Here is a 26126-nt window from a genome sequence, read left to right as displayed (position 1 = left end):
GTTTGTATACAGGAAGAAAAAGTTTGGCAGCTCTATCTCCGTTTTTTTTATGGGGCTCTATCTCTGTTTGTAGACTCTTCTTTTTGATGCGGGTATTGCTTTCACGGAAGACCCGTCGGAACCTGCTGCGGGCAAAGTTTTAGACCTCGTGCGGGATTGAAAAATCGACGGCGCCTCCATCGGCGACCACGATAGGGCCGGTGGGCTGTCTCCGGACAACTCTGCTCAATTCACCGTCCATTCAACGCTTGCAGCAACGTCTCGTGGACGGTTTCTGCTTGTTTCTGTGGCCTCGCAGTCAAGGTACAGGAGAACCAAGTAATGGTGTGTACTGTTCGAAAGGAACTGCACAGGTTGCCTGCTATTTTTGCAAGTCCTATGCGTGGCACAGTCCAGAGGTCTTCATTCCTCTCTCTCTCTCTCTCTCTCTCTCTCTCTCTCTCTCTTAATATGGGTCAAGTCTTGGAGATATAACCTCCCAGCATGAAAGAGGCTCAAATGTTGCTGCCGGCCGGGATGGAACTCATGACCTCATGGAGTCAGCACTCTAGCCTATCTCTCCTGTGACTGGGCTAGGGATACAAGTCGAACTTGTTTCGAGTCATTGGATCGATTCCGAATTCACTAAAATAAACTAAAATGGCGATCTAATTAATTAGAAGAGAGAAATAAATAAATTATAATAACATGCTATGCTATTAATTAGCTGATCTAAAAAATCGCTACACTATTAGGTACCCACCTATGGCCTTAGCTTTAGTACATTCCTTATTGAACGAATCCCAATATCAAACCAACATCTTCTATAGGACCCAAACATTTTGGCAAGGTAGCATTCCATAGACGCATAACTAAAAATGATATGTATGCATTGGTAGTGCGCATAATATTGGCATATGCACAATTGCACATGCAGATCTCCACCGAAAAGGGAGAAGAAAAATGAAAGCATATTCAGCTCATCTATTCTTTACAATTAGCTGCACTATCAAGCAAGTGCACACACAATAACAAAGGATGTTACAAGTCGAGGGGCATGCACTCGGTCTTATGTCGTTTTTAAACGTACGATATAATTAACATCCTGATTAAAAAATGAATGTATCAAGCATATGGCCTATGATGATCAACTCTAGAGTTAACCCTTACTTCTAATTATGAATGGATTGCACCAATCATACGAATTATCCCCTATATGTTTCCTGCTATTTTTTGCAAGTCTTGCGCGTGGCACGGTTCAAAGGTTTTCATTTTTTTCTCTCTCTTTTTTTTCTAATATGGGTGGAGATAAGCATCCGGGCATGTAAGAGGCTCAAATGTTGCTGCCGGCTGGATGGAACTCATGACCTCACAGAGGCAGCAGTGCAACACTCTAATCTGTCTCTCTTGTGATCCGGCGTAAAAGTCTCCGAACCCTTTAGCTAGCCAGCTAGGGATACAAGTTCCACTTGCATTAATTTGAGTCATTGGGTCGACTCAGAATTCGCTAAATGAACTAAAATGATATGTCATACATAATTAGTTAAGAAGAGAGAAATGAACTAAATGACATGCTATGTTATTAAATAGCCGACCCTAAAAATCACCACTACGCTATTACGTACCCATTTTTATCCTTACTTATAGCCTTAGCTTTAGTACATCTCCCTTGCTGAACGGATCTCAATGTCAAACCAACTTCTTCTACAGGACTCGATAATTTGGCAAGGTACCATTTAATTGGCATATAACTAAAATGATACGCATGAATTTTGGAAGTATACATAATATGAATCACACATGCAGGTCCTCCACGCGAAAGGGAGAAGAGAAACTAAAGCATATCCAGCTTAGCTATTCTTTACAATCAGCTGCATAAATTACGTAAATTTATCACTATCAAGCAAGTGCATACACGGCGCAAAGGATGTTACACACACACACACACACAAAAATGAATACATCAAGATCAAGCATGCATATGCCTACTATCAACACTAGAGTTAACCCTTGCCTCTAATTATGACTGAACTACACCAATCTCATACTACTTATCCCTGTACTGGAACTTTCTTTTATTTGTAGATACAAGTGTGCCACCACTATAGTCACCAATGCAAAGAATTCTTGGATTAGTAGCTGAGCTAGCTACCGACGATCCAATGGACTCCAACTCCGGGTACGCCTAACTACGCTGCTTCCTCCTTCACACGAAACGACTTGGTCGCCGCCGCAGCGACGCCTCCGGTCCCTCCCGGCCCCACCTGGTACGGACCCGTCGCGCTCAGCCTGCACGTTTAATCCACCGCCGCAGCACGTTTAAAATCAAAAGAGACCAGAAGTGACTTTGAATAAGCTACAAGTTTGGTCAAAATTCATCGATCCCAAAAAATTAAGATTGAGAAGAAAAAAAAACATGCCACATGCTAGTAAAAAAACCTTATAAAACTGGCAAATAGTAAAAACCAACCAAGTCAGACGAGATCATGGGTGCGATCAGGAGCGGATGCTGCTTTTTGAACAGCTGGGAGGGAGCTCATCGGTTGCCGTCTCTGATTCGGTAGGTGTTGGGCTGGGGATTCCCATGAGCTATCGCTGTCCGTCACGACCAAAACGTGGGCTTTGATCGAGCGAGCGAGCTCTGACCGAGGAGGTTTCGCTCTAGGAGCTAGTCCGGATCAAGGGCCCACACGGTTTCTGCCTTCGATTTGTGCTGCCGTCCTTGGTGCTAGCAATAGTTTGGTAAAACATAGATGTGTGAAGGTGTTTATCATATTGCTCTTCTTCCCCGGAATGGCTTTAAACTTTTGGATTGAGTGGTGGTATGCATGAAATTCAGTGAATATGTGGCGCATGATGCCATTCGGAATTGAATTTTCGACGCAGATTCGCAAATGATACAAGTTAGATTAGCTACCATAAACGACCACCTAGCAGCCGAGAACTAATCCAAACAATCACTTTTCTATTCCTGCCTGTTTTTCACCTACTGTTCCCCACTTTTCTGCGTACGCAAGTCATCGGTGGAATGTTCAGAAAGTTCAGAAAAGGGGGAGTGGGCAACTGCTAGCTAGTTACGCTATCCAATTCTTCCTTTCTTTCATTCTCCGTCATCGAAATGCAAAACAAACACATAAGTTTCCACTAGTCTAAATTGTCGCGCACTCATACTTAATTGGCGTGATAAATTAGTTGACGCAGCACGTTTGTTTAAGTCAAACAAAATCCTAGGTATGTTTGCAAAAAAAAAACCCCCGAAATAATTAGGGAATTAATGGTATGCTGATACTATGTGTATATGCTCACCTCTCTTTTCGCTTCTGCAGGAACTGCTGCAGCGATTTGGTTCTTGTGAGTGGCATGTCTGCAAATTAAAACAAGAACTAATTATGTAGGAGATCAGGAAAAGACCATTAATAAGGGGGTGAGAAATCAGGAGAACTACTTAAACATGTTTTTTCTTCTGTTGCTGGTGGCAAGTATCTAGATAGCTTGCAGGCTTCAAAAAGAAAAGGGAAAAAAGAACTTAGTTCGAAGCAACTTACCTTTGGCGAAATTTCCAGAAAATGCGTCGCCACGGACGACGCGGCCTCCATTGGAGGTCGTAACCTCCATTGCCATCTTCATTATCGCCTCTGCCTGTGAAAAGCGTAAGTAAACCTTCTTGGATTTCAGTCTCTGACTATACGAGCTATACTGGAACGAGAGCGAGTTAGTCGATTGATGGCTTGCCTTGTCCTGAGAGACGCCGTCGAAGGTGGCCACGGCGCCGTTGTAGAAGAGCGTCATCGGAGCCGGAGCCGGCGTCTCGCCGCCGGCGATGACGCGGCGCAGCTGCCGCGCTCCGATGCTCGCTATCGCGCTCGTCTTCATGCCTGCAATGCATCGATCCGGACGCCCATGTCAACAACAGCCTACCACGCTTCTTGCAGCTTCGCTAATTCAATAATCGCCAGCCGCTGCTCGGTTCCGACGAGGGAAGAAGAAAGCACGATTCTGGTGGAAACCTCGGATGGAGGAGGCGGTGCCGGTGCTGCCACGGCGATGGTCGGCTGCTGCTTCTTCGGCGGCGGCAGGACGGAGGCCGAGGAAGTCGAGCTCCACCGGCGCTCGCGACGCCATGGCGGGCAGCTAAGAAGAGAAGGTGGCTTCAGCCAGGGGTGGGTGTTGAAAGCTTGCTCGGTTTAAATCGACAAGCGAATAAGCTAAGCTCGCTGGGGCGGGCGTGTTCAATTAATTTATTTAATATACGGCGCGTGTATATTGCCACCGTGTCACGTTGCGGCATATATTTCTCCCTCGTGGCACGGCAGGTATGAACACGCAGGACGCAGTTGACGGCAGCCTCGAGAAAACGACCCTCCACGCGAGAGAAGAAGGAAACATATACGGGACATAACCGTAATTAATTAGCACGCGGTATGCGGTTCCCTTTTAGGCCGTTCGGCGTAGCTTCATCCAAAACAGTTTTATTAGCGAAGCTAAAGCCGTTAAAAAAACCTTTACACTACAGTATCTCGATTTGCGTGAAACAGGTGAAGGTGAAGCCAAAATAAGCCATGCCAAACATGCCAAACAGTTTTTTAAGAAAAATGATTCTACGCTAGAAAAAATAGAAAATAGTTCATTCTGATTCACTTCTAAAATTGAATATATTTTTTTAATAAAATTAATCTTAGAGAATCATACAGAATCACTTTTAACAACCGAATCATTTCTCTCGCAGAATCACTTCAGCTTCTATAGAGATGATTTGGAATCAGGTGGAACTCTACCAAACTGATTTATAATATAATTCACGTTGATGGCAATTCGGCGTACCGTGCCTACTTCTTTTACGCTCCTACTTCTTTTACCTCCGTCAATAAATTTGTGATGTTCTAAATAGGTCACTGGACAAGACGATGACAATTTAGTTCAAGCAATTGCTTAAGTATTTGTCTCAGAAAAAAAATATTTGAGGATTTCAAAACAAATTATCATTCCACAGAATTAGTATAAACTGATGATTGGACTAGGAACAAGTCCGTTTTCACCCTTCAACTAATGGCCGAGTGTTATCTAATTTTGGCCAACTGGCAAGCGAGAGCATGGATCTTCAGCAACCTGCCTGGAGTCCGTAAAACCGATTGGTTTCGAAGGAAATTTCAGCCGGCACATGTTTTGCGCTGTTGGGCCGTTTCTGCACCACTCTTTTGAGACGAGATGACGGCCGTCACTTTTCTTTTTCTTTTGAGACGTTCCGTTATCTGTTCTTCTTTTTCATGTGTGGACGCGTGATCACTCCTAACATTTTTGCTGTTCTTTTGCGTTTTTGTGCGTTATTAATGCCAGCATTTTTTCCTTAAGAAACGCCAACATTTATTTTTTGTGCGCGCGCGCGTCCTGGCTGGCGAAAGAAGTGTCAAGGCCCAGAAGACGCCCGGGGCCACGCATATATCCAAGGACGGGAATTCGGCCCATTGGCCACTACAAACAAATGAATGGGACGTGAGTTGCTCCCGTCGATGGTCTTTATAGCGTGTTCTTGTCATGTTTGTCGCGGAAGTTTTAAATATCAGGTGTGCTCCCTCTATCTTAAAATATAATTTAAGATACTAAAGCGTTCAAAATTTATATCAAATATAAAATATTATAGAATATTTTAAAAAGTAATTATTCTCAGCCGGCTATAAAATCAGCAAAATAACAACCAAATAAAGCGTTAAATAGGGTACATACATTATTTTCTTATTTTTTAATTTATTATAAAAACACTAGGATGCCCTAAGGGACGGGAGGAGTTTGTATGCACCGTCAACTTATTATTTACGGCAAGAGTCGAACTACGACTTATGCCTTGTACAGTTCACTCATTGATCACTACCGGCTGTTCGGCGTCGATGAGCGGAGGGATGCTCTGCTCGTTCCTGAAGTAGTCGTCCGGGTCGATCTGCGCCTTCGCCATGGCGAGCCTCCGGAAGTTCCCCTTGAAGTACTTCTCGCCCCACACCTTCCCGGCCTCGTAGCTGCTGACGTTGCCCACCACGACGTTCTCCCCGAGGTCAAGGTCCCTGTAGTTGAAGTACGCCTCCCTGGGGCCCTTGCTCACGTGCGGCTCCATGAACGCGTGCAGGTCCCTGATCCACCTGATCCCCGCCGCCGCGTCCCCGCCGGCGGCCGCCCAGAAGTTCATGTACTGGATGTTGTACAGCACGCCGGCGCGGTGCGGGAACGGCGTGGCGTCCTCGGGCGCGGCGCCGATCGCGGCGCCGTAGGGGTCCAGGATCATGAGCCCCGCGCCGGGCCTCGCGAGCCACGAGGAGAAGATCTCCGCCCACGCGGCCCGGGCGATGGGCTCCCGGACGTAGTCGGAGGTGGCCTTGCTGGCGGCGGCCAGGGAGGTGGTCCGGTTCAGGATGTCCTCCACGGCAGCGCCGCTGCCGAGGTAGATGTAGGGCACGGACTCGAGCCACGTCATCTCCCGGCAGTGGCTGCGGTTCACGCCGAGCTCCGGGAACCGGCGGCGCATCACCGGCAGCAGCGCGCCGCACGTGCCGAGGTACAGGGACTGGAACTCGGCGACCTGCCCCTGCACGAGCACCCGGATGAAGAGGTCGTCGGGGAGCGCCGGCGCGACCGTCTGCCACCGGGTGACGACGTCGACGGCGCCCTCGCCGACGGAGACGGGCAGCTTGAACGCGGTGACCGTGGGCGGGACGGGCACGAGCCTCACCTGCCACGACAGCACGATGCCGAAGCTCGCGCCCCCGCCGCCGCGGATCGCCCAGAACACGTCGCTCCCCATGGCGTCCCTGTCCAGCAGCCTCCCCCGGGAGTCCACCAGCACGGCGTCGAGGACGTGGTCGGCCGCCACCCCGTACTTGCGTAGCAGCGTCCCGAAGCCGCCGCCGCTGAGGTGGCCGCCCACGCCGATGGTCGGGCACAGGCCGGCCGGGAACGCGAGTCGGCCGCTGGCCCTCCCGACCGCGTAGTAGAGCTCGCCGACCGTGGCGCCGGAGTCCACCCACGCGGTGGAGGCCTGCCCGTCGACGCGGATGCCGCGGAGGCTCGCGAGGTCCACCACCGCGAACGCCTCGCCGCCTTCGGCGCGCGCGGAGCGGTACGAGAGGCCCTCGAGGTCGTGCCCGCCGCTGCGCACGCGAAGGCGCACCCCGTGGCGGCTGCCGCAGCGCACGGCGGCCTGGACGTGGGAGGCCTCGGCGGGCGCGGCGACGGCGAGCGGGCGCGCCGTGCCGGGCGCCATGAACTTGGGGTTCCGGATGGACGACGCCAGCGCCGCGGCGAACGAGGGCGAGCCCCGCGGGAACACGAGCCGGCTCGGCATGGCCGCCGACAGGCACCGGAGGAAGCCGTCGCCGTCGCCGTCGCCGTCGCCGGGCCCGGGCGAGGAGGCCGCCGCCGACGGGGGCGGGAGATAGCCGCAGCACATGACGCAGGAGACGACGATGAACGCTTGCGCTCTGGAGACCATGGCGGATGGCAATGCAAGCTTGTCACGCACTCCCACTCCTCCTTACCGCGCTGCAGCTCGTGTAGTTGTATTGGGCTGTGGGCTAGCGTGATCTCTATATACTAGTGTATATATATATATTTATATATATATATATATGCATCGCCAAGATTGAGCTGTGTTGTATAAAATGACCGGGAACGCATGCGCACGCGGGCACGGAGGCGCAGAAGCTGCGGTCAGCAATTCCGGTGGAGTGGAGTGGAGTGGAGGTCGCCCGGATTGGCCTCGCACGCCAAGCCCCAAAAGCTCCGGCGGGGCGTGTAGTATACTCGCCAAAGATGATGAAGCACAAGCGCATGCGGATTCACATCGCCGGCGGCGAGATCTTTCTGCTGTCCATCTTCTTCCTTCGCTCCACGATCATCACTGCGTCCGTTCGTTTAATTAGTTTCCGGAACATGTACGCTCAACGCGTGAAGAATCTTTTAGTCACCGAGCTCCTGGGCTCATCTGACTAGTAATTAATTACGAGAATTATCTTACCATTAGCCTTCCAAACTTACAGGCCGGGGATCAGATTAGTTCGAGTGATCAAGTCATCTAGTAGTGTCTATGTCGGTACATACAGATAGGGGTACCTCCTGCTAGGTGTCCAGGCCCTGGGACTTCTCATAATCCACGCTCCCCTCGCCTCTGGGCCACGTGGCATACGGCCTCCGGGCCTGACAGCTGGACCACGGTCTCCGGACCCTCCCCGTGCTCCGTGAGGTCCGGGGCCTTTGCACACCCACGTGGGCGGGAGAGCTCTCGGGTAATCCCTGCGGACCCGGCCTCCCCTGGGAGGTCCGGGGCCGCCACGTGTGATGGCCAGACCATCACAGGTCAGCCCGCTCCGGCCGGCCACGGGGGCCCCGGACCCCTCTTTCCCCCGGGAAGGGGTCCGGAGCCGCCATGTGCTGCCCGGCGGGAGGAGCGGGCTGACCCCGCCGCGTGCCTGCGGCCGGAGGCCCCTTACGGGTCGCCTCTCCACCTACCAGCATTCAATGCGGTAGGTGAGCTGGGCGCGCCAAGGTCAAAAGGTGCGGCCTGCCACTGACACACGGGGCAGGTAAGCTGACACCACGGTAAGCCCGCCTGATCTGAAAGCGGCGCGTCGTATCACCGCGCACAGTGCGCGGACTGTGTGCAGTCCCGTCACGGCGCTGCGCGTGTGATGGTCTGTAATAGGCGTGCTAAGGCTTGCTGTAACAGTGCGCATGGCACGAGTCAGCGCTGGCTCGCCCCCTGACTGGAGGTTCGATCCCAACAGTGACAGCACGGCTTCACTGTTGGGCAACGCTGACACCGAACACTGTACAAGACAAGGCTGTACACGGCCGTATCCCGGCTATGGATACGCACATCAACTCCCCGATCGAGAGGACTACAGAGAGGAGCTCGAGGAGATGACCTCCATATCTCTCGTAGAACAAGCTCCTGTTGGCCGGACCCACATGTCGGGGTCCCGCTCAGTGTAAGCATCCCCCTTGGACTATAAAAGGGAGAATGCACTCGCTAGAACACGGGATCAAAAACACTCACGCTAGACGTTCTAAGTTCCAGGTTGCATAAGCACAAGCTGTATGCTAAGCTTCATCCAGTCTTCAAGCAAAACAACACCAAAGTGGACGTAGGGTGTTACGCTTCGGCGGCCCGAACCACTCTAAATCTCTATGGCCTTCCAGCGTTCATCTGTTCGCCGATCGAGCACTCCTAAGTCTCTTCCAAACCCATCCTTAACTAGGATTAGGCGGGTGCTTTCCGCCACCCGGCTGGAGAAATCCTCCGACATTTGGCGCGCCAGGTAGGGGACTTAGGTTTGGTTTGCGTTTGGTCGACCACCGTGACCTTGATGGCGCAGGAAAATGGTCACCATGACCTCCTGATCGGTGAAGAAGTGGCGTCAACGGCGCCACGCGCCTCGCGCCATCCCGCCTCCAGGGTGGCTCCGCGTGCTGCTCCACCACGCGCAGCGGAGCGGGACTCCGTGGCCCAATCGGTGCTCCACCGAGCGGGCCCCTCATGGCAGCCAGGGAGTTGCTCCGTAACCCCCCTGGAGAGGCGGCGTCGCCAGACGCGCACAGACAATGGCGTGACGACGTCGACCGCTCCTCTACCTGGCACAGGCTTCCCCAGGCTCAGCGGGGAGATCTGTGTCCAGGCAGCGCCGTCGTCAAGGCGGCGCATCCGGTTCTGTGCACTCACCATCAGTGAGGAGTGCACGGACTGAGGACCTCCGGGCAGAGCTCAACCGCAGGCATGCGGGAGAGGATGCTAGGATCTCCATCGAGCGAGCACGCAACCGACGGCTCAACATTGAGGGTCGGGACCTTGCGCCCGAGCTCGATGCGGCTGTGGCCAGGCCGCAAGGACTAGCCCAGGCGCCGGTTTCGGGCGTGGGCTGCGCAGCGCTCGCAGGCCACCTCCGAGCAGTCGCCTGGCCGTCCAAGTTTCGGCCTCACCTGCCGGAAAAATATGACGGGACTTCCAACCCGTCGGAGTTCCTGCAGGTCTACATCACCGCCATCACGGCGGCTGGGGGTAACGAAGCCGTTATGGCAAGTTACTTTCATGTAGCCTTGACCGGGCCGGCCCGGACCTGGCTCATGAACCTTACCCCGGGATCCATCCACTCCTGGGGAGAACTCTGCGCACAGTTCACTGCGAACTTCGCCAGTGCGTATCAGCAGCATGGCGTGGAGGCCCACCTCCACGCCGTGAGGCAACAACCCGGGGAAAACCCTCCGGGCCTTCATCTCCCGCTTCACTAAGGTACGTGGAACCATCCCACGTATCTCCGATGCATCTATTATCACGGCTTTTCCGACAGGGGGTCCGAGACGAGAAGATGCTAGAGAAGCTGGCGACCCACCAGGTGGAAGCCGTCACCACCCTGTTCGCTCTGGCGGACAAGTGCGCCCGAGCTGCAGAAGGCCGTGCGTGGCACTCTGCAACTCAGGTAGGACCCGCTCAAACGAGTGGGCCCAGTGTCGCTGCCCCTGGCAGCGGCAAGAAGAAGAACAAGAAGAACCGTGGCTTCGACAAGTCGCGGGTCGGGGGTCCGGCCGTTGCGGCTGCAACGACCGGGGGCCAGAACTCCCGCGGCAAGCGCCCACGACAGCAGCGCACCGACCCCGGGTCGTGCCCTGTTCATCCTGGGGCTCGCCACAGCGCCGCTGAGTGCCGCGAGATCCAGAAGCTCGCGGAACGCCTCAGAAGAGGCGTGACCAAGCCTCCAAGGAAGGCTCCTCCCCTCCGCGGCGGTCCGGTAAGGAGAAAGCCTCTGATGCCGACGCAGCTGCGACTGAGAGGGAGTTGGGGTATCAAACCCCCAATAAAGACCTCAAGGGACTGTTCCAGCAGTCCGATTCCGAGTCCGACGGGGATGAGCGCCGCAAAAAGCTGTATGTTATGTACGGTGGCAGTTCGGAGCTCGTCTCCCGACGGGACGTGAAGGCCCTTCGCCGGGAGGTCCTCTCGGTGAAACCAGGGGTGCCGAGGGCGGCGCCCCACCAGCGGTGGAAGGGCATCACCATCTCCTTTGGGCCATCCGACTGCCCAGAGAACATGGCGGGTGCAGGGGTCCTGCCACTCATCACGGCACCCACCATCGCCAATGTACGCCTTCACCATGTGCTGATTGACGGAGGCGCCGGCCTCAACGTCATCAGCTATGCGGCGTTCAAGCACCTGCAGATCCCGGAGTCCAAGCTGGCTCCATCACACCCATTCTCAGGAGTGGGCCCCGATCCCGTGTACCCGGTAGGGACCATCACCTTACCGGTTACATTCGGGACGGAGGACAATTTCCGTACCGAGAACGTGCAGTTCGAGGTCGCGGAAGTTAACCTCCCCTTCAACGCTATCATCGGCAGACCGGCCCTGTACCGGTTCATGGCCGTTGCCCACTACGGGTACCTGGTTCTAAAGATGCCCTCTCCGGCGGGTGTCCTCACCGTCCAAAGCGATCGGGCCGCTGCTGTTGTAGCGGTCGAAAAGCTCCATGCGCTGGCTACGGGGCTTGCCCCTGCAGCTGGCACCCAGGGGTCCGACCCCTCGACCTCACGAGCCAAGGCCCTGGCCAAAGCACCGAAGGTCCGTCCGTCTGACACGGACGATCTACCCGTGAAGACCATCCAGGTCGGAGCGGAGACCTCCCAGACCACCCGCATCGGTGGTAACCTGGGAGAGAAATAGGAAAGCGCGCTCATCGCCTTCCTCCGGGCAAATGTTGACGTGTTCGCTTGGGAACCGTCACAGATGCCCGGGATCCCTAGGGAGGTGATTGAGCATCATCTGAGGATCCACCCTGACGCCAGGCCGGTCCGGCAGAAGCCACGCAAGCAGTCCATCGAGCGGCAAAACTTCATCCGTGAAGAGGTCCGCAAGCTGCTGCAGGCTGGCTTCATCGAGGAGGTCTACCATCCTGTATGGTTGGCCAACCCGGTTGTAGTCCCAAAGGCCAACGGGAAGCTTCGGATGTGCATCGACTACACCAATCTTAACAAGGCATGTCCAAAAGACCCTTATCCACTCCCGCGTATAGATCAGATTGTGGACTCCACCTCCGGGTGTGATTTGCTGTCCTTCATAGATGCCTATTCTGGTTTCCATCAGATCAAGATGGCTAGTGATGATAGGAAGCATACAGCTTTTGTAACAGTGGATGGTCTTTATTGTTATATAGTGATGCCTTATGGGTTGCTTAATGCTCTACCCACCTTTGCTCGAGCGATGAACATCACTCTAGGTGATTTGGTTAGAGATATAGTCGAGGTGTATGTTGATGACATCGTTGTCAAGACTAGAGAGTCGAATTCCCTCTTAGAAAACTTAGCTCAAGTCTTCGACAAGTTACGGGCGACTTCCACCAAGCTTAACCCCGAGAAGTGCGTCTTCGGCGTATCGGCGGGAAGGCTCTTTGGTTTCCTGGTCTCCCACCGGAGGATCGAGGCCAACCCGGATAAGGTCCGGGCGATCGAGGCAATGAGGCCTCCTACACGCCTCAAAGATGTACAGAGGTTGGCGGGGTCCTTTGCAGCCCTCAGCCGTTTCATTTCGAGGCTGGCGGAGAGGGCGCTTCCCTTCTTCAAGTTGATGAGGGGGTCCGGCCCGTTTGTATGGACTGAAGAGGCACAACGTGCCTTCCAAGAGATGAAGCAGTACCTTACCTCCTTACCGGTCCTGGTCGCTCCGGACCCAGGTGAGACACTGTTTTTTTATCTTGCAGCAACAACCGAAGTGATCAGCATGGTGCTGGTCACCGAGAGGTCCGAGTTTCTCTCGCAGGGGGCCCCTGTGGACCCCCTGCGGGAGAAGGAGGTCCGGCCTCCTACACTCCAGCAACCGGCTCTGCTTCGAAGGGTCCGGCCGGGCTCCGACCCGGAGAAGCACTGAGCAGCTTGGGGGCCGAAGGGTCCCCAGCCCAAATTGAAGGATCCAGTCCACCTGGCAGAGTCAGGACCGTCCAGAGGCCGGTCTACTACGTCAGTGAGGTCCTTCATGAGACAAAGGCCAGATATCCTGAAACACATAAGCTCCTTTATGCTATACTTGTTGCGTCCAGGAAGCTCCGCCACTACTTTCAGGCCCACAGGATTGTGGTGGTGACCGCCTATCCATTGAGGGCCATCCTCCACAACTCCTACGCCACAGGCAACATTGCCAAGTGGGCTGCAGAGCTCGCGGGGTTCCAGCTCGACTTCCAGCCGCGTCACGCCGTCAAGAGCCAGATCCTGGCTGACTTCATCGCGGAATGGACGCCGGCACCGAGCGCCTCCGGGGGTCCGGACCAAGGGACGGACCCCCCGCGTCCGGAGAACAGGGCTCCGGTCTTCACCAGGCCTCACTGGACCCTCTTCTTTGACGGGTCCGCCCGCAGCAAGAGGGCCGGGGCTGGTGTGGTCCTCATCGACCCACGTGGCGAGCAGCTAAAGTACATGGTGCACCTTGATTTTGAGGCCACCAACAACATGGCGGAGTATGAGGCCTTAATCTTCGGACTTACGGCGGCTCTGTCCCTGGGGGTCCGAGCGCTCCTGGTCAAAGGGGACTCCCAACTCATCATCAGACAGGTCCGGGGGGAGTGTTGCTGCAACAACCCCCAGCTCGCAGCTTACCTCATTTATGTGAAGAGGCTGGAGAAGGACTTCGATGTGCTGGAACTGCAACATGTTCCACGCGAAGGCAACACAGCAGCTGATGCACTCTCCGCGAGCGCATCGACCCAGGCACCCGTGCCGGACGGCGTCTTCCAAAGACGTCTGCTGAAGCCTTCCGCCCAGCCTGCCGACCTGGGCGAAGGGGGTCGGACTAGCACCTCGAAGCTGGCGGTCCCGGCGGCGCTCCATCCGTGGTGCCCGCCAAGGGTCGTGTGCTCCCTTGAGGGACCCGGAGACCTCAGGGAGCCACGCCCAGCTCCTCAGGAAGGTCCCGATGCATGGATCTCTAAGGTCCGGGACTACCTGAAAGATAATTACCTTCCTGAAGATCAAGCATCCGCTGAGCGCATTGTCCGGATGGCTAAGCGATACACGGTGGTAGAAGGGGATCTCTATCCTCATGCGGTGCATCACCCAGGAAGAGGGCCGCGACTTGCTTGCGGAGATCCATGGAGGCGAGTGCGGAAGTCATTCTTCATCCCGCACGCTGGTTGGAAAAGCTTTCCGGCATGGCTTTTACTGGCCGACAGTACTCCAGGATGCAGCTGAGTTGGTAAGGTCCTGCAAAGCATGTCAGTTCCACGCAAAGCAAATACACACTCCAGCTCAGGCTCTGCAGATGATTCCTCCCTCTTGGCCCTTTGTGGTGTGGGGGTTGGATATCTTGGGACCTTTCCCTAGGGCCGTTGGCGGGTACCGGTACCTCTATGTTGCCATTGACAAATTCACTAAGTGGCCGGAGGCAACCCCAGTGGTCAATATCACCAAGGCGTCAGCAACTGCTTTTCTCAGGTCAATTGTGTGCCGGTTCGGGGTCCCGAACCGCGTCATCACAGACAATGGGACCCAGTTCACGAGCCAGTACTTCCAGGAGTACTGTGAGGATATGGGCATTCAGCTCTGTTTCGCCTCAGTGGCGCACCCCAGAAGTAATGGCCAGGTTGAGCGGGCCAACGCTGAGATCCTCAGAGGGCTCAAGATCCGGACCTACTGTGACCTTGAGAAGCATGGCGCAAGGTGGATTGAAGAACTCCCAAGTGTGTTATGGGGGAACCGGACCACACCTAGCCGGGCAACAGGGGAAACCCCTTTCTTCTTGGTTTACGGGGCCGAGGCGTGCCTTCCCCCGGAGATCACCATGGGCTCTCTGCGAGTTCGGTCTTTTGATGAGGAAATGCAGGAACAGGAGCGTCGCCAGGATGTGGACCTCGTCGACGAACGCAGATGGCGAGCAGCAGTCCGAAACGCACGGTACAACCAAGCGCTCCGGCGCTACCACCAACGGTTTGTGCGTTACAGGGAGCTCCGGGTCGGGGACCTAGTCCTAAGGCGGATCCTGAACCGAGAGGGTATGCACAAACTCTCCCCCAGCTGGGAGGGGCCCTTCAAGGTTACAAAGGTGTGCCGTCCCGGATCTGTTCGTTTGGCTGCGGAGGATGGAATGCAACTACCCAATCCGTGGAACATTGAACACCTCCGTAAGTTCTATCCCTAGTACCCGATTGAGGAAGAATTTTTCCCTTGTAATTGGTAGCATTAACGTGCGGACCAGGGCGGTGGAGGTCCGCCCTCGTAAACCCGGCCCCTGGCGTACATCGCACAACTCTTCTGTACCAATTCATTAAGGGAAAGTTTGTTCTCGAATGTGTCCTTGAAGTCTATACAAGTCTACATCTTTTCGCTTCTTGAATTACGCTAACCCCTCACATATTTTCCGCGTCTGTGTCATGGCGGCTTCTTAAGTTGCGTGGCTCCGTCCCAGCCCCGGACCTCTGTCTCAAAGGAAAAAAGGAACCGGACCCCTGTTAACTGGCTCCAGGGAAACGCGCTCGCCCTTTGCTAGGGTCCAGGGCTGTGTAGCCGCTTAGCCTGGTTCCGCACCCTAAACCTACACGCCCTGCCCTCCAAGGGTAAGCGCCGTTGCACCTTGAACCATGTACCAGGGGACCGGGACCCCTTTTAGCCCTTAAACATGGGTCCTAGAGCTCTGACTCGCTTCGCAACTTAAGAGGCCTCTGCTGGCCAGACCGAGAACCTGTGGGGATGTCTACTAAACGTCGATCATAAGTTATGTGCAGGACCTCGGTTCTATGGCAGCTAGTCCCGACTTATCGCGACTACCTCCCAGGGGGCCAGGGGACCTCGGTGTACTCGAAAACAGCTAAGTTTTTCAAAAAAGTAGACGCACGAAATGTTTAAATGCATCACTGATAATATGTACAGCATTACGAAGTCATTTTACAATAACAAAAATTATATTACAAAAGAAATAACAAAAAGATACTAGCACTACTGCTCTGGTGGTCCGGAGGCACTCCCACTCTCTGCAGGTTCGGGACGTCGCCGGAGGCGGGCCGCGACCAGGTCCACTGCCTCCTGGACTCCTTCCCGCGCAGCGGCTACCGTTGCCTGGAGGGGCCCGACCAGGACGGGAGTCAGCTGGACGGCAGGATCATGGCTCCGGAAGCTGGTGAGGATGTACTCCGCCATCGCCCGGGCAACTGCTCGTCCTTCTGCCTCCAGGAGCTCCTGTAGGCCGGCCTCCGCATCTTGTAGCCGCCTGGCGGTGGAGTCCAGCAGCTGGAGTGCGGCGCCGTAAGGTGAAGGGGCCTCCGGCACCCAGATGGGGTTGGCCCCGAGCGCCTCTAGCAGAGGGTTCACCGTGCCAACCCATCTTGTCAATCGGTTGGCGCCGGCGTGCTGCTCTGCCAGGAGCCCCTCCACCTTGGCCTCCCTCTCCTGGAGCGCTGCCTCGCGCTCCTGGAGCCTCTGGTACCCGGCTGCCAGCTCCTTCTTTACGGCCTCTTCCCGCTTCTGGAGCTCCTGCAGCCGGGCCACCTCCTCTGCCTCTCGGGCGGCCAGCTCTTCTTCTTTCTTCGCTGCCGCCGCCACCTGTTCTGCAAGAGAGGCCTGTTGCGCCTCGGCCGTTGTAAACGCCTCCCTCGCCGCCTCCGCCAGCTCCCGGGCGGCCCGCTCCCTGGCCGTCGCCACCTCCTTCAGCCTCTCCGCGACGATTTGCGCCTCGAGGGCCTCCTTTTCCCGCCGGTTGGCTGCTTTCTCCCGCTCGAGCACTGCTGCCTCTCGATAGCGCGCCTGCTCCAGCTCCTCCCGCAGGAGCTCGCGTCCCTGTGCGAGCTTGGCGCGCTCTTCGGCGTAGCGGGCGGAGACAGTGTTGATGCGGTCCCCCAGGCGGACCTCCCAGTCGGAGAGCCGCTGGCGCTCCGCCTCCAGCTTCTCCCACTCCCGTCGCATGCCAGCCTCTAGCTCCAGTTGAGCTTGTTGGCATTTGGCTATGAGCCGGGGGAGTGGGACCTCCGCTGTGCTCGGGAGGAGAGGCCTCCCCAGCACCACCTCCGGTTCCTCCTCCTCCGCTGGTGGGGCGGCGCTACTGGCGACTTCGGCGGCCTCCGGAGCCGCAGCCTCTGCTGCCTCCGGAGCCGCCACCTCCGCTGCCTCCGGTGCCGCCGTCGCCGCTGCCTCTGGCCTAGCAGCCTCCGCCGTAGCAGCGACTCCCTCAGCTGCCGGTTCGGCTGGGGAAGGCCCGACCTCGGCGCCCGGCGCTGTGGCCGGGGCATCTGCCGTCGCAGTGGGCCTGATCGCCTCCTCCTGGGGGGCGGCTTCTGGACATGGCAGCATGGTAGCCTCCAGCTCCGGACCACTGGGACCGGAGGCTTCAGGGGCTGCTCCTGGCGGAGGCCCTGCTGGGGCCGTTGCTGAGGACTCCGGCGCTGGCTGGGGGCCGGGTCCCCCAGTTGGAGCATCTGAAGGTTGCGGCCTGCCGTACCACCTGTTTGGTTAAGCACCAGAAGCTGAGGAAGAAAATGAAAAACCTTGATAAGACCACTTACGGGAAGTCGTACCACTCCCATCTGCCCCGGGCGGCCGGGGGGACCTTCCTCCCTGCCGAGGACCCTGGCGGCGGCGTTGGGGACGGAGGTCTGTTCTCGGGCGGCGGTGGTGGTGTCGCTGGGCGCGGCCCTGACGGTGGTGGCGGTGGAGTCTGTCGTCCCGGTGGAGGCCGGTGCTGTGGGAGAGGAGGAACAGCACCGCTCTGCTCCTCCACTCCCGTGGTTTTCTGGCGCTTGGGCGCCGGCTCCCCCACCAAGGAGCCGTCGCCTCGCTGGAGCCTCCGGGACTTGCTCCCTTCGGCTTGGCTGCGCCGCTCGGGTGCCGCCCCCTGAGCCTCGCCGCTCCTTTGGGCCGGGGCAGCACCCGCACAGTCTTTCTGCCGGTGCTCTGGCACCGGCGCTTTCTCTTTTCCCTTCCCGCCGGGGGCCGGACCTCTGGGTCCCGGCTCCCCGGCACCTCCGCTGGGGCGTTGCTGGCGGTCCGGTGTGGCGCCAGGGATCTGGAGCCCGCGGTTGGGGTCCCCCCCAGTTGCCGGACCGCCAGGCCGCCCTCGTCCAGGGTCGGCATCGACGCCAGGACCGTTGACCGCAGAGCCTGGTCCTCGCACAGGGCCTTCACCCCGCTCGGGAGGACCAGGGACTCTGGAACGAACGCCTCGCCGGTCATCGCCCGGATCGCCGCCTCTAGCTCCGCCCGGGTGAAGTCGCCGCCGGGCCCCCGCGCGATCCTGCAGCAGTCGTTTAGCCCCGTGTACACGTAGGCCATCCGGGACCGATGCTGCAGGGGGGCGATTCGTCGCTTCAGGAAGTCGCCCAGCACCATCATAGAAGTCAGGCCGCTCCTTGCCAGCTTCTTGATCCGGTTCAGGACTGGGTCGAGCTCTGCCGGAATTGACGGCCTGGCCTTCCAGGTGCTCCGGTCGCTCTGGGGGCCCCCTTCCGGCAGTTCTAGACGGTCGTGGGGGTCCGTCACCGCAATGACCCAGCCTTCACGCCAGTCCTCCCACTTGGAGCTGGAGAAGGCGGCGATGTAGGCGCCCGACATCCCGTGCCGGAGTTGGAAGTAGTAAGCGCCGATCTCGCCGCGCTTCTTCCCGGTCCCGACCAGGGAGTAGAAGTGCTTGAAGATGGTGGTGCAGGGGCGCACCCCCACGAACATCTCCATGAAATGGGCGAAGACCGCCGCGAGGAGAACGGAGTGGGGGGTGAGATGATGAAGTTGGAGGCCGAACTCCTCCAGGAGCAGGAGGAAGAAGGAGGAGATCGGAGGAACCAACCCGCACATAATGTACGAGTTGAAGAGGACGAACTCCCCCGTGGCAAGCTCGCGGAGGGGGACCTCGCCGGCCTTGACCTTCCCGACATTCGCCGGCGCAGTCCACCCTAGAAGGCGTCGCACCGCGTCCAGCTGATCCTGGGTCTGGAAGCGGCGCGGGAAAGGAAGTGAAGCCATGGAAATTGTTGGGGTGGATCGCGAAGGAGCAAGGTAGAGAGAGGTGCCGGGCGCAAGGAAGCTGATCGCGGAAAAGGATGCGGAGACGAAGGGGTGCTACGGCGTCTGTTGTTGGCGAGAGCGAAAAGGTAGCCGTTCCCTTCGGCGCATACCTTTTATGCAAAAGACTGCTCCTCCCTTTGTGTCCCGCGGCGACCGAGGGGAAGCCGAGCGGTCGCCAGCGCCGCCTTCCCCTACCCTCACACTCAATGACCGGTGGGCTCGGGTCCACCAGTCATTGGCGTGGGCGCTGGAGGATCGTGGGAAGGACGGAATCTGAACCGCCCGAGCCGCGCGGCGGGTTCGAATGAGACAAAAATCTGAACCGTCTGACGCGCCCGATGCGCGCGGAGGACGGGTCCCTCGGGGTTCCCGCTACGGGCGAAAGGACATCCGTGCCCTCGCCTGGCGGGAACGAGCTGTACACCCGGCGCGATGTTGGGATTTGGCCCCACCTGCGGGTTCATCCCTCTCCCGAGGTGGGCCCGGGGGCCTCTGTCGGTACATACAGATAGGGGTACCTCCTGCTAGGGTGTCCAGGCCCTGGGACTTCTCATAATCCACGCTCCCCCTCGCCTCTGGGCCACGTGGCATACGGCCTCCGGGCCTGACTGCTGGGACCACGGTCTCCGGACCCTCCCCGTGCTCCGTGAGGTCCGGGGCCTTTGCACACCCACGTGGGCGGGAGAGCTCTCGGGTAATCCCTGCGGACCCGGCCTCCCCTGGGAGGTCCGGGCCCGCCACGTGTGATGGCCAGACCATCACAGGTCAGCCCGCTCCGGCCGGCCACGGGGGCCCCGGACCCCTCTTTCCCCCGGGAAGGGGTCCGGAGCCGCCATGTGCTGCCCGGCGGGAGGAGCGGGGCTGACCCCGCCGCGTGCCTGCGGCCGGAGGCCCCTTACGGGTCGCCTCTCCACCTACCAGCATTCAATGCGGTAGGTGAGCTGGGCGCGCCAAGGTCAAAAGGTGCGGCCTGCCACTGACACACGGGGCAGGTAAGCTGACACCACGGTAAGCCCGCCTGATCTGAAAGCGGCGCGTCGTATCACCGCGCACAGTGCGCGGACTGTGTGCAGTCCCGTCACGGCGCTGCGCGTGTGACGATGGTCTGTAATAGGCGTGCTAAGGCTTGCGATGTAACAGTGCGCATGGCACGAGTCAGCGCTGGCTCGCCCCCTGACTGGAGGTTCGATCCCAACAGTGACAGCACGGCTTCACTGTTGGGCAACGCTGACACCGAACACTGTACAAGACAAGGCTGTACACGGCCGTATCCCGGCTATGGATACGCACATCAACTCCCCGATCGAGAGGACTACAGAGAGGAGCTCGAGGAGATGACCTCCATATCTCTCGTAGAACAAGCTCCTGTTGGCCGGACCCACATGTCGGGGTCCCGCTCAGTGTAAGCATCCCCCTTGGACTATAAAAGGGAGAATGCACTCGCTAGAACACGGGATCAAAAACACTCACGCTAGACGTTCTAAGTTCCAGGTTGCATAAGCACAAGCTGTATGCTAAGCTTCATCCAGTCTTCAAGCAAAACAACACCAAAGTGGACGTAGGGTGTTACGCTTCGGCGGCCCGAACCACTCTAAATCTCTGTGGCCTTCCAGCGTTCATCTGTTCGCCGATCGAGCACTCCTAAGTCTCTTCCAAACCCATCCTTAACTAGGATTAGGCGGGTGCTTTCCACCACCCGGCTGGAGAAATCCTCCGACAGTCTATAATTGGCTGGTCTATCCTGAAGGCGCCTCATAAATTATAGATCGTTTAGTAAATCTAGATACATAATTTTTACAATGTACGTAGACAATCTTTATCTAGATGCATAAAAAGAATTATATATCTAAATTTAGAACTGTTTTATCAACTCATTTTTATTCTATTTTTACCCCGCAGCATGCCCAAGCCCGGCAGTTCGGCCCACCAAACCGTGTCAAAGGCCGGGAAGCCCACCTGTCTCGCTCTCGCCTCTTCCTCTTCCTCTTCTTCCTCAACCCAACCCCACTCTTCATTCACTAGACGACACGACGGCCCGCTCACCCGTCCTAAAACCCTAGCTCTCCCCCTTCCCCACCGCACCCCCGCGATGGCCACCGCCGACGGCGAGCCCCAGCCCGTCGCCGCCGAACCCGCCCCGGCTCCGGCTCCGGCTCCCTCCCCCTCCCCGGCCAAGCGCAAGCCCGAGGAGGACGCGGGGTCCGACGCCGACCTCGCGCCCCCCAAGGCAGCGCGTCCCGATGCCGACGAGGAGGCCGCCGCAGAGGCCGAGGCGGCCAGGTCCAGGGCCCGGGCGGCCGATAAGGGGAAGGGGAAGATGGTGGTCGAGGAGGAGGAGGAGGTGGACGACGACGACGACGGCAGCGAGGATAGCAGCGACAGCGACGACGAGGGGGAGGGCGGCGGCGGCAGCGACGACGACGAGCTCGTCGAGGACCCGCTGGCCGAGGTCGACCTCAGCAACATCCTCCCCTCGCGGACCCGCCGCCGCGCGCCGCCGCAGCCCGGGGCGTACCTCGTCGCGCCGGAGGAGGCTGCCGCGGAGGACGACGACGACGACGACGCCGACGTCATTCCTGAGGAGGGAGCGGATGGGGAGGAGAGCGATTAGGGCTGCAGCGCCACGGACTCACTAGGTAATTCCGTTGTCCTGTCCTCCTGCCGCGCTCAAACGCATCTGTGGACACCGCTAGTTCGGCGCATTTTGTTTTGTGGCGTTTACTTAATCGCAATAATCTATGTGGTGCTTTTAAAGTTCTAATTATTAAGTTCTGTAGGGTTCAAGTGCAGTGTGTTACTTTAAACTTGGCCTTGCGCACTTTGATGTGCATAAGGCCCTGTTTGTTTTAGCTTGCAGATTGTGGATTGCAGCTTGCTGGTTGTTACAATCTGCAAGCTAAAACATGAAGGACCTTATCTGTGTTGTGTCTGTCGCTTAGATGCACCTATGGCTTGTGTTTCTGGTATGGAAATATATCCTATATTATGTAGAAATGCACAAAGTTTCCCTGCAGTTGGATGACATTGTTCAAATTGCATTTTTTGGTGATGTTCCCAAAATAGGTTCAGTCAGAGCCTCATCTTAATTTGTCCTCTTGCAGTGGTTTTCCTTTTGTCCTTGGCTAATTTGGGGACAGTTGCTCATTTACATTATAGAGCTTCAACTCTCATTAGATATATTGTTATATTGTTCAGGGTTCAAGTATCTGCCGCCCTCTCATGTTGGAGGGAGGTCCTAACTTCTTTGTGAGCAAGGGTTAATGCGGAAGCAAGTTTATTGCTGGCATGCTGTGTCTAAGTGAGCCTATGTGTTATGGAGATTTGCATGCTTTAGCCCCCAATGGAACTGTATGTTCCTTATGCTCTTTTGGAACATTTACATCAAAATAGTGCATGAGGCAATTGCAGAACAAAAAATTCAGATGAATTAACTGGATGAGATTGTTACACATTTTGGAAATGAGAAACTGTTAAGTCATCTGGCATGTGGTATGCTGTTCAAGAGGGCTGGTAGTTTTGTATATTGGACTTGGGTGTTTAAATGAACTATTATCCAATCCTGTCAAAGAAAAAAAACCTAAATTGAGTTTGCGATACGATTCTTCTAGCCTTGATTTGACACTTCTATAAATTGGCCTAGGTAGCTGTGTGGGTGATGCTGAGCTTTAAGGGAAACCCTGCTGCTGTGATTTGGGCTGGCATCTGCCGTTTAGTTGTTGGCACAACCTAGGCAGCCCAAGGGGCAGCATGGTTGGATAGACAGGCACTGTAGTGATAGGTGGGACTGAGTGGGGTTGTCATTTGTGGAGGTGCTTGGTACAAGAGTGATAAGGGAGGAGGAGTAGCACCAAAAATATGCAGGACCGAGGGTAAGAGATGGGGAGGGTAGGGAGGGGGAGGGGATGGTGCTTTGGGTATAAAGATTTTTGGGCAGGCTAGATGCCAGACAACTGTTACAACTGCAGTATCTGTTCCTGACAAGAACAGCATAAATAATATTCATAAAAGTTGAAGTGTAAATGTCTCTTCTACTCAAAACATTCGTTTTTCGTTTGTGTTAACTGACTAAGCCCTAGGCACTACCATGCTGCCTGCTTAGGTCCTAGCGTTTTCAAGAACTCTACTAAAAGAGATGCAGGAGTTGCATCTTGGAAATGTTAAGTGAGCCAAACCTTGGACACACGAAATGCTTATGTCATCTTGGTGATTAATATTTTTTCTTTCCTGTACATCAGTAGTTTAGTATACATTACAAAAACATGAAAGGATATATGAGCTAAGCTCTATCTCAACTTGAAGGTGGTTTTTAACATGAGTCCGGGCTCAAGATGAAACATGATTCTGAGTTGAGTGAAAATTCATAGCTATTTCAAGGATATATGGGCTTGGATATTTTCGCCCAGCTTCATCTTAACACAATATGTTTTGTATATGCATCTGGCTCAGTCAAGTCATCTGTGAAGAATTGTGCTTGTTATTGTAAAGGCGTTTCTAGACATGTGCTCTATTCTTGTAACCTTCTTGAAATAATAAGAACATATTGCATTGCCGATGTTCATGTTGTGAGATGCTTCCTGATTATGTGCTCAAATTTATGCTTCACATAACTTTTCTGACAGAAAATATGCTTTTGCTTTACTGTTGATTTCCTTTTTTTTTTGTGCAATTCATATTCTAATGCATGCACCAAGGTTGTCTTGTGAGCTGTGCTTATGTGAATTTGTTATCTCTCAGTTTCAGTTTAGCCCTGTTAGTTTTCTTTTATCATCAGCTATTGATTTATTCGTGGGTGCTAATATCAAACAACAAACATCAACACTATGCATGGATACCACTTGTGGATTGTTCAACACAGTTATCTTGGTCTAGACTGGACCACATGGATACCACTTGTGGGCTTACCATGCACTTACAACAACAACAAACAACAACAACAAAAGAGCCTTTTAGTCCCAATTCCCAAGCAATTTGGGGTAGGCTAGGGCTTACCATGCACTTTATGTAAAAAAAACTGCTAGATGAACTAAGATAGCAGTTAATCAATTGCCCTCCTAAAATTTATTTTCATCAGTTACTGCCTCCAAAAGAAAAATTATAGGATCCCTTTTCAGTTACTTCTTAGTGACCCTTGCAAACATCTTGTAAGCATTGTTTTGTTTTGAAACATGTGAAAGTATTCACACATGAACCAAGAATAATAACAAGGTACGTTTGCACCATATCCTAGCATACTAATGGCCTTCTTACTGAATTATAAGCTTCTATTGATCATAATAGCAGCTATGCAGTTTTTTCTTCAATTTTACAGCTACATTCTTCATAGAGCATACACTTACTTACATAGAGCATGCAGTTATTTACGTCGGTTGGTACTTTACATGTTAATTTATATGACCATCTATGAACTAAATCTGCACAGCTTTGGTTGTGCCTCTCGACCTTCTTTCACACATTGCTTTCTGCTTGAGCAATGGTTCTTATCTTGCCACATGGGTATATTAGCTAAGCCAGCCCTATGTGCTTCCACAGTTCCATGTGTTGTGACCCTTGATCCACCCACAAAGAAGTTAGTGTGTACTGTTTTCGCTGCTGTGTATGATAACCATCGATTGTCCTTTGTGAAGCGCTGTGTCTTATCCAATGTGCATGTTGCTTTGCTTGAAGGCATTAGATATTCTGGTTGACATTGGAACTTCTTTGTTAGTATGGATGTCCCCATTTCTTAAGTTCTGTTTGATCTGAGCTGCCCCTTGCACCCCTGTTTCATCCAAATCTACAATTAAACCAATAAGTGATGGCTCTAGACAGCCATGCCCAGTGCCCCAAAACAGTTTTCTGTATCAAAGTCCAAATACGGACAAGACCAGTAGATGTCATATAGGTATTGGGTGCAATTTATATGTTACTGATGAAATTTGCTTAAGGTGTGTGTACTTGAGGATGAAGATGCAATACCTCATTAAATTTCAACATGGTCACATGGTGATCTGTATCAGAACAAGAAAATCCCAGGTCATGGTCATCTATCACCATAATATTTACCACCAGACACTAGGTGTCCATTGTTACATCCAAATCTTGGTCTAGTGCAGTTGTCAATTTGCAACTCTTTAGTTGGTTGACTCATAATGGTTGGATTTAGATGTTGCACTTCTATTGTTTGTCAATATTCAATCATTTTGTTTCACCTATCCATCAAATGATTAAAGAGCTGTTTATTCATTCCAAAGAACCGCATAATTTGCTGGGACCCTCCCATGTGTTTCTAGTAGCGGCCAATTAATGTGCTGCCAAAACCTACTCTGTTACTGACCACTCAATAGTCGATGTGCTTCCATTGATCGATGATTTCTCAGTTGGGACCATACCAATAAAGCTCTTTCTTGTTGGTCCAATAAGCACATGATTGAAACGTGATCTGCTCAATAAATGTCTGCATTGTTGGAGAGATTGGAGTCACGCATTTTCCAGTTCGTTTAGGTAGGAAGCCAATAAACGCTGCTGCTAATATTGTTGTCTTTTTTTATTCTCCGCAGGAAGGAATGGTGGTTTCTGGTGGTGGAGTTAGATATCATCCTACGTGCTGGGACCTAACGGATTTTCTGTTGGGCTTGGTCGCTGATAACTCAATCGTCATTCTGCAATCTTTATAGTTCTGTCTGTCACCATGATTTACTGCATCATTAGGGTTAAGTGCTGAAGGGACACTTTGGTAGTTCTAATTATGTAAGGCTTAACATTTGGCAAATGGTTATGCTGCGATCCTGGTCGAACAGCTAACGTTGCACATCTTTTTGTACACAGTAGTTCCAGACTTGCAGTTCCCAACGGTTGTTTACCTTCTGCTTTCGCAGGCAACGGTTGGAACACTAATCCCTGGTTGATGGTGATGAGCTTGGTTGCACTTCAGGAATATTATTTGTGCTGCTGCTATTCGTCTGTTGCTTTTGGACGAGCTCCTGGCTGGGTCTTGCGTGTGTAAAAATCGGGTCATAGGCCAAGGGAGTGTTGCACGGTGTAGCATTATGGATAGGTCTCCCACTAAGCCTCGCACAGAAGCTTAGAATTATTGATCTTAAAACTACACATCTAGGAAGTAAAGTATGAAATATATTTGATTTTATAATGGATTATACTAGAGTGGTGGT

At 54.5% G+C, this 26126-nt stretch overlaps 3 protein-coding genes across 4 annotated transcripts; 1 reads left to right on the top strand and 2 right to left on the bottom strand.

The window, feature by feature from the left end:
* Positions 1-1839: 1839 nt before the first annotated feature.
* Positions 1840-4190, bottom strand: LOC112900144 (protein TIFY 9-like). The gene is made up of 5 exons (XM_025968909.1): positions 3987-4190; positions 3712-3854; positions 3525-3618; positions 3286-3343; positions 1840-2268 (listed from the first exon to the last, which is right to left on the bottom strand). The coding sequence occupies exons 1-5, from the start codon at positions 4099-4101 to the stop codon at positions 2169-2171; spliced, it is 510 nt and encodes a 169-aa protein (XP_025824694.1). The 5' UTR covers positions 4102-4190; the 3' UTR covers positions 1840-2168.
* Positions 4191-5739: 1549 nt separating this feature from the next.
* LOC112900669 (berberine bridge enzyme-like 18) lies at positions 5740-7453 on the bottom strand. The gene has a single exon (XM_025969501.1). It carries the CDS (start codon positions 7451-7453, stop codon positions 5828-5830), a length of 1626 nt encoding a protein of 541 aa, XP_025825286.1. The 3' UTR covers positions 5740-5827.
* A 13518-nt stretch (positions 7454-20971) lies between these two features.
* On the top strand, positions 20972-25911 carry LOC112898797 (histone H2A.Z-specific chaperone CHZ1). 2 transcript variants are annotated; one of them, XM_025967086.1, is made up of 2 exons: positions 20972-21614; positions 22174-22857. In XM_025967086.1, the coding sequence occupies exon 1, from the start codon at positions 21068-21070 to the stop codon at positions 21587-21589; it is 522 nt and encodes a 173-aa protein (XP_025822871.1). In that variant the 5' UTR covers positions 20972-21067; the 3' UTR covers positions 21590-21614; positions 22174-22857. The 2 variants fall into 2 exon arrangements, with proteins under 2 accessions (XP_025822871.1, XP_025822870.1); XM_025967085.1 differs by lacking the exon at positions 22174-22857 and adding an exon at positions 25515-25911 and having other exon boundaries at positions 20974-21614.
* The last annotated feature ends 215 nt before the right edge of the window (positions 25912-26126 follow it).

This window comes from Panicum hallii, chromosome 7 (assembly GCF_002211085.1).
Source record: "Panicum hallii strain FIL2 chromosome 7, PHallii_v3.1, whole genome shotgun sequence".
Classification (NCBI taxonomy): domain Eukaryota; kingdom Viridiplantae; phylum Streptophyta; class Magnoliopsida; order Poales; family Poaceae; genus Panicum; species Panicum hallii.
This window is presented reverse-complemented; position numbering and strand designations above follow the sequence as displayed.